The 8119-nt window shown below is 39.8% G+C and overlaps 1 protein-coding gene across 1 annotated transcript in view; it reads right to left on the bottom strand.

The window, feature by feature from the left end:
- The window catches only part of CYP4Z1 (cytochrome P450 family 4 subfamily Z member 1), a 54230-nt gene extending 52538 nt beyond the window's left edge, over window positions 1-1692 (bottom strand). The window contains exons 1-2 of the mRNA XM_031015466.3: window positions 1256-1692; window positions 157-298 (exon numbers count right to left, since the gene is read on the bottom strand). Of these exons, the coding sequence (XP_030871326.3) occupies window positions 157-298; window positions 1256-1432 (319 nt within the window). The 5' untranslated portion in view covers window positions 1433-1692. The remainder of the gene's footprint in view (window positions 1-156; window positions 299-1255) is intronic.
- Between the last annotated feature and the right edge of the window lie 6427 nt (window positions 1693-8119).

The following is an 8119-nucleotide window of genomic DNA, read 5'->3' on the forward strand; positions in this document are numbered from 1 at the left end:
GACTATGATGTCGAGGAGGACATGGAATCTTCCCTTCAACATATCAAATGATGGATTTCCCTTAAAAATGCTTCAACCTGTCCTTTCCTAGTGCCACAGACACCCTGAGACCCTCTTTGTTGCTGCTCTGTACTGCGAGCCCCTCTTGGTTTTTACCTTGTCTTTTCAGGAGAATCTTCGCATAGTCTGGGTCATGGACACTGAAGAACATCGTAAAGGGTCCAACCCACAAGGGAACAGCACATGGGTATTTTTCCATCAGCTTATGATACACCTCAAACTCCTTTACAGGGTAAAACTGTCATAAGATAAGTCATGACTGGTTAGTAAAGGTTGTCACCCCAGGAGGACCCCTTTCCCTCAGATGGACCATGTGCTAAGTTGAGGGTCTGTGGACACCACCCCATCAGACAGGTTCACATCTGCTGAAGGCAAGTTTTCTTCTCCATGTGACTCCAGCACCTCCACAGAATCTTCCTGGCCCAGGGCAAGTGCTCAGGACCTGTTGCTGAGCGATTGATCTTCTCACTCCAGCGTCAACTTTGGAGATTTAAGTTCAAATCCCAATCTGACACTTATTCATTATCTAGGTCATCAGGGCCATGATTTCCTCACGTGTATAATAGGAAGACCAAATATATTTTACAAAGCTGCCATGAAAATTAAGTGAAATTATAAACATAAAATTCCTGGCACAAGGTAAACCGTTAGTAACCACTGATTCCCTACCTCATCTTTGCTCTGGATATACCCACTCATGCTTTATCTGCCTCCAAAGCAGCGAAGTCTCACATGCCTTTTACTCCTTTTGGTTGCTGCTCATCTTTCAACTTTCCTTTCTAATTTGCTAAATGTTTTCCTATTTCCAGCTTCATTAGAAGCTGTAGCATCTTTGTATAGTTCCTGTTAACAATTGGATTGGTCTATTTCTCTCTAGAACACCCAGAGTCCTGAGAATAGTAAAGACCTTGGCCTTGAATCAGAAGACCAGGGTTCAAGTTTCATTTCTGTCATTTATGAGGTGGGTAGCATAGGAAAGTTGCATTTCTATTTTAGGCTTCAGTTTTCTTATCTGTAAAACAGGAATAACAATATCTTTCCTCCCCATATGATAGAATTTTTGTAAAAATCACAATGAGATTGGTGTGAAAGCATTTTGCATAGTACATAATGCCCCACCAGTCTGTGCTGTTTTTTTTTTTTAATACCTCATCTTTCTGTCCCTTAACCTCCCCAACTAATTTTCTCCTCTTACCTCCTTGTGGCCATAGAACCAGTGGGCAGGGGGTGCAGGAAACAGGTGCAGGGCTCTGATCATCCATCTCCTCCTCTGGTACAACCTGATTACCTGAAACAGCAGCAGAGACATGCAGAGGAGGATCAGCAGCAAGAAGGGGTGAGCCATGAGTTCCTGAAGCCAGGAGGGCTCCATTCTTCTCAGAGGTCCTGAGCTCTGGAGAGCCTGAGAGAACTGAGCCAGGGAGAATGCAGGTCTCTCATAAACACAAAGGAGATGCCCCCTGGGCAACACTGGGCTTTCAAAATGCCATATTCAGGGAGGGGACATAAGGAAGAGGAAGCCTAATTAAGTCTGCAGGGTGAAAACTGCTGAGATGTTGGCCAGCAGACCTGGATTCTAGAAGAACTAGATTTTCAGATAGGAGCCATGTGCATGACAGCTCACACCCATATGAAAGCTTTGCTGCACTGCTGTCCCCTTCCAGAATCTAAAAGTTCCCATCTAGTCATCCTTTGTAGCACCTTTATACATTCTTGTAAAAAATCTCCCCCACTCTCATTCTCTGTTCTTTTTTGTTTATGTTTCTGATAGAATTTATCTTTCTAGAGAAGTTTCAGGTTCACAGAAAAATTAAGCAGAAAGTTCAGGGAGTTCCCATATATCACCCCTCCCTTCCAGCTTCCCTGATTATCAAAATCCTCCACCAGAGTATAACACTTGTTACATTTAATGAACCTACAATGACACATTATCGTCACCCAAAATCTTAGGTATATACCTAAGTTTTTTTTTTTTTTCTATTTTGAAAGGGGTTGAGTTCTTGATTTGATTCTCAGCTTGGTTGCTGCTGGTGTACAGCAGAGCTACTTATTTGTGTATATTAATTTTGCATCCTGTAGGAGCTTTTTGGATGAGTCTTTAGGGTTTTCTAGGTATACGATCATATCATCAGCAAACAGTGACAGTTTGACCTCCTTTTTACCAATTTGAATGCCCTTTATTTCTTCCTTTTGTGTGACTGCTCTGGCTAGGACTTCCAGCACTATGTTGAATAGAAGTGGTGAAAGTGGGCATCCTTCTCTTGTTCCAGTTCTCAAGGAGAATGCTTTCTACTTTTCCCCTTTCAGTATAATGTTGGCTGTGGGTTTATTGTATGTGGCTTTTATTACCTTAAGGTATGCCAATTTTGTTGATGAGAGTTTTAATCATAAAGGGATGCTGGATTTTGTTAAATGCTTTTTCTGCAGCTATTGAGATGATCATGTGGTTTTGTTTTTAATTCTGTTTATGTGGTGTATCACATTTATTGACTTGGGTATGTTAAATCATCCCTGCATCCCACTTGATTATGGTGGATTATCTTTTTGATATGCTGTTGGATTCAGTTCACTAGTATTTGATTGAGGATTTTTGCATCTATGTTCATCAAAGATGTTGGTCTGTAGTTTTCTTTTTTTGTTATGTCATTCCCTGGTTTCGGTATTAGGATGATACTGGCTTCACAGAGTGATTTAGGGAGGATGCTCTCTTTCTCTATCTTGTGGAATAGTGTCTATAGAATTGATACCACTTCTTCTTTGAATGTGTGATAGAATTCAACTGTAAATCCATCTGGTCCTGGACTTTTTTTTGTTGGTATTAAAAAAAATTACAATTTCAATCTCACTGCTTGTTATTGGTCTGTTCGGCGATTCTATATCTTCCTGGTTTAACCTAGGAGGGTGGTATATTTTCAGGAATTTATCCATCTCCTCTAGGTTTTCTAGTTTATGCATGTAAAGGCATTCATGGAAGTCTTGAATAATCTTTTGTATTTCTCTGGTATCTGTTTGTAATAGCTCCTGTTTCATTTCTAATTGAGCTTATTTGGATCTTCTCTCTTGTTTACTTCGTTAATCTCAGTAATGGTTCATCAATTTTATTTATCTCTTCAAAGAACCAGGTTTTTCATTTCATTTATTTTTTGTATTTTTTTTGTTTCAATTTCATTTAGTTCTGCCCTGATCTTTGTTATTTCTTTTCTTCTGCTGGGTTTGAGTTTTGATTGTTCTTTCTCCAGTTCTGTGAGGTGTGACCTTAGATTGTCTATTTTTGCTCTTTCAGACTTTTTGATATAGGCATTTAATGCTATAAACTTTCCTCCTAGCACTGCTTTTGCTGTATCTTAGGGTTTTTGATAGGTTGTGTCACTATTATTGTTCAGTTTAAAGAATTTTTAAATTTCCATCTTGATTTCATTGTTGACCCCAAAATTATTCAGGAGTAGGTTATTTATTTTCCATGTATTTTCATGATTTTGAGGGTTTCTTTTGGAGTTGATTTCCAATTTTTTTTCCATTGTGGTTTGAGAGAGTACTTGATATAATTTTGATTTTCTTAAATTTACTGAGACTTGTTTTGTGGCCTATCATATGGTTTATCTTGGAGAATGTTCTATGTACAGATGAATAGAATGTATATTCTGCAATTGTTGGGTAGAATGTTCGTTAATATCTGTTAAGTCCATTTGTTGTAGGGTATAGTTTAGGTCCATTGTTTCTGTGTTGATTTTCTGTCTTGATGACCGGTCTAGTGCTGTCCATGGAGTATTAAAGTCCCCCACTATTATTGTGTTGTTGTTTATCGCATAGTAATTGTTTTATAAATTTGGGCGTTTCAGTGTTAGGTGCATATATATTTAGAATTGCAGTATTTTTCTGTTGGACTAATCCTTTTATCATTATATAATGTCCCTTTTTGTCTTTTTAAACTGCTGTTGCTTTAAAGTTGTTATGTCTGGTATAAGAACAGCTACTCCTGCTCACTTTTGGTGTCCATTTGCATAGAATATCTTTTTCCACTTACCTTAAGTTCATGTCAGTCTTTATGTGTTAGGTGAGTCTCCTGAAGACAGCAGAAATTTGGCTGGTAATTTCTTATCCATTCTGCTGTTCTGTTTCTTTTAAGTAGAGCATTTGGGCCATTTACACTCAATATTAGTATTGATATGTGAGGTACTAGTCTACTCATCATGCTATTTGTTGCCTGAATAACCTTGTTTTTTTTTTTTAATTGAGTTTTTGTTATGTAGATCCTGTGAGATTTATGCTTTAAGGAGGTTCTATTTTTGTGTATTTTGAGAATTTGTTTCAAGATTTAGAGCTTTGAGCAGTTCTTTTAGTGCTGGCTTGGTAGTAGTGAATTCTCTCAGCATTTGTTTGTCTGGAAAAGACTATCTTTCCTTCACTGATGAAGGTTAGTTTCACTGGATACAAAATTCTTTGCTGACCATTGTTTTGTTTAAGGAGGCTAAAAATAGGACCCTAGGCTGGGCACTGTGGCTCACGTCTGTAATCCCAGCACTTTGGGAAGCTGAGGTGGGTGGATCACGAGGTCAGGAGATCGAGACTATTCTGGCCAACATGGTGAAACCCCATCTCAACTAAAAATAGAAAAATTAGCCAGGCGTGGTGGTGTGCCCTGTAGTCCCAGCTACTCAGGAGGCTGAGGCAGGAGAATCACTTGAACCCGGGAGGCAGTGGTTGCAGTGAGCTGGGATCACACCACTGCACTCCAGTGTGGGCAACAGAGTGAGACTGTATCTCAAAAAAAAAAAAAAAAAAAGGACCCAAATCCCTTCTAGCTTGCAGGGTTTCTGCTGAGAAATCTGCTGTTAATCTGATAGGTTTTCCTTGACAGGTTACCTGACACTTTTGCCTCACAGTTCTTAAGATTCTTTCCTTCATCTTGACTTCAGATAACCTGATGGCTATGTGCCTAGGTGATGAACTTTTTGTGATGGATTTCCCAGGTGTTCTTTGAGCTTCTTTTATTGGATGTCTAGATCTCTAGCAAGGCCAGGGAAATTTTTCTTGATTATTCCCTCAAATATGTTTTCCAAGTTTTAGATTTCTCTTTTTCCTTGGGAACACCAATTATTCTTAGTTTTGGACATATAACGTAGTCCCAAATTTTTGGAGTCTTTATTTTTAAAAATTATTTTTCTTTGTCTTTGATGGATAGGGTTAATTTGAAAGACTTGTCTTTGAGCTGTTAAGGCCTTGCTTCTGCTTGTTTGATTTTATTGCTGAGACGTTCCAGTGTATTTTGCATTTTCTCTAAGTGTGTGTTCAGTTTCCAGAAGTTGTGATTGTTTTTTATTTGTGCAATCTATTTCACTGAAGAATTTTCCTTTCATATCCTGTATCATGTTTTTGATTTCTTTAAGTTGGACTTCACCTTTCTCTGGTGCCTCCTTGATTAGCTTAATAATCGACCTTCTGAATACTTTTTCTGGCAATTCAGAGATTTTGTCTTAGTTTGGATCCTTTGCTGGTAAGCTGATATGATCTCTTGGGGGTGTGAAAAAACCTTGTTTTGTCATATTACCAGAATTGTTTTTTTCTGGTTCCTTCTTATTTTGATAGACTATGTCAGAGGGAAGGTCTGGGATTCAACGGCTGCTGTTCAGATTCTTTTGTCCCAAGGGGTGCTCCCTTGATGTGATGTTCTCCCCCTTCCCCTAGGAGTGGGGCTTCCTGAGAGACAAACTGTAGTGATTATTTTTGCTCTTCTTGGTCTAGCCACCCAGCAGAGCTATGAGGCTCTAGGCTGCTACTGGGTAGTGTCTGTAAAGAGTCTTATGATGTGATCCACCTTCAGGTCTCTTAGCCATGGATACCAGTGCCTGCTCCAGTGGAGGTAGCAGAGGGGTGAGGTGGACTCTGTGAGGGTCCTTGGTTTTGTTTTTGTTTAGTGCACTGGTTTTGTGTTGGTTGGCCTCCAGCCAGGAAATGGAACTTTCAAGAGTGCATCAGCTGTGGTCCTATAGGAAGGATGCAAACTTGCCGTAGAGACACCTGGTTATGTATTCAGGTTTCTCAGGTGGTGGGCAGGGCCATAGTGCTCCCAAGTGATTATGACCTTTGTCTTTGGCTACCAGGGTGGGTAGAGAAAGACCACCAGGTGGGGTCAGGGTAGGCATGTTTAAGCTCAGCCTTTCCTTGGGCGGGGCTTGCTGCAGCTGTTGTGGGGGATGGGGGTGTAGTTCCCAGTCCAATGGAGCTATATTCCCAGGGGTATTATGGCTGTCTCTGGTAAGTCATACAGGTCACCAGGGAAGTGGGGGAAAGCCGGTAGTCAGAGGGCTCACCCTGCTCCCACACAGCCTGGAGACCTAAAGGCCAGTCTCACTCCTATTGTGCCCTCCCCAGCTGCAATGAGTCTATTTCCAGGCAGCCAGTGACCAGGGCTGAGAACTTGCTCCAGACCAGGAACCTCCTCATTGAGAAAGGAAGCAGAATCACAGTTTTTGGCTTCTCAGGGAGCCTGCAGCAGTAATCCAGTTACTTCAAAGGTCTGTAGATTCTCTTAGCTTTCCCAGTATGTTCCTGCAGTGGTTCTTGGAGTAAAAGTTCATGATGTGAGTCTTCACACACTGTTCTGTCCAAGTGGGAGCTGCAAGCTAGTTCTGCCTGCTATCTGTCATCTTCAAACTATGTCTTCCTCTTGCCTGATTGCTTTGGCCAGGACTTCCAATACTGTGTTGAATAGGAGTGGTGAGAGAGGGCATCCTTGTCTTGTGCTGGTTTTCAAGGGGAATGCTTCCATCTTTTCCCCATTCATTATGATGCTAATATGGGTTTGTCATAGATGGCTCTTATTATTTTGAGGAATGTTGCTCAAGACATAGTTTATTTAGAGTTTTTAACATGAAGTGATGTCCAATTTTATCAAAATCCTTTTCTGCATCTGTTGAGATAATCAAGTGACTTTTATACTTAGTTCTGCTTATGTGATGATCCGCATTTATTGATTTGTGTATGTTGAACAAACCTTGCACCCTAGGCATGAAGCCTACTTGAGCATCATGGATTAGATTTTTGATGTGCTGCTGAAATTGGTTTGCAAGTATTTTGTTGAAGATTTTTGCATCAATGTTCATCAAGAATATCGGTCTGAAGTTTTCTTTTTTTGTTGTGTCTCTGCCAGGTTTTGGTATCAGGATGATGCTGGTCTTATAGAATGAGCTAGAGCAGAGTCCCTCCTCCTCAATTATTTGGAATAGTTTCAGTAGGAATGCTACCAGTTCTTCTTTGTACATCTGGTAGAATATGGCTATGAATTAATCTGGTTCTGGGCTTCTTTGGGATGGTAGACTATTTACTACTGATTCAGTTTTGAAGCTCATTATTGGTCGGTTTAGGGATTTGATTTCTTCCTGGTTCAGTCTAGGGAAGGTGTATGTGTCCAGAAATTTATTCTGCTCTTCTAGATTTTCTAGTTTGTGTGCATAGAGGTGTTCATCGTAGTTTCTGATGGTTATTTTTATTTCTGTGGGGTCAGTGGTAGCATCCTCTTTGTTATTTCTAATTGTGTCTATTTGGATCTTCTCTCTTTTCTTCTCTATTAGTGTGGCTAATGCCCTATATATCTTATTATGTTTTTCAGAAAGCAAACATTGAATAGTTTTCTGTGTTTCGATTTCTTTCAGCTCAGCTCTGATTTTGGTTATTTCTTGTCTTCTGCTGGCTTTGGAGTTGATTTGCTCTTCCTTCTGTCATTCTTTCAGTTGTGGTGTTAGATTGGTAATTTGAGATCTTTTTACCTTTTTGATATGGGCATTTAATGCTATGAACTTCCCTCTTAACACTGTTAGCTCTGTCCCAGAGATTCTGGTATGTTCTACCTTTGTTCTTATTAGTTTCCAAGAACTTCTTGATTTCTTCCTTAACTTCATTGTTTACTCAGAAGTCATTCAGGAGCATGTTGTTTAATTTCTATGTAATTATATGGTTTTGAATGATTGCTTTAATCTTGACTTCTATTTTTATTGCACTGTGCTCTGACAGTGTGTTTGGTATGATTTTGGTTCTTTTGCATTTGCTGAGAATTGTTTTA

Source organism: Gorilla gorilla, chromosome 1 (genome assembly GCF_029281585.2).
Source record: "Gorilla gorilla gorilla isolate KB3781 chromosome 1, NHGRI_mGorGor1-v2.1_pri, whole genome shotgun sequence".
Classification (NCBI taxonomy): Eukaryota; Metazoa; Chordata; class Mammalia; order Primates; family Hominidae; genus Gorilla; species Gorilla gorilla.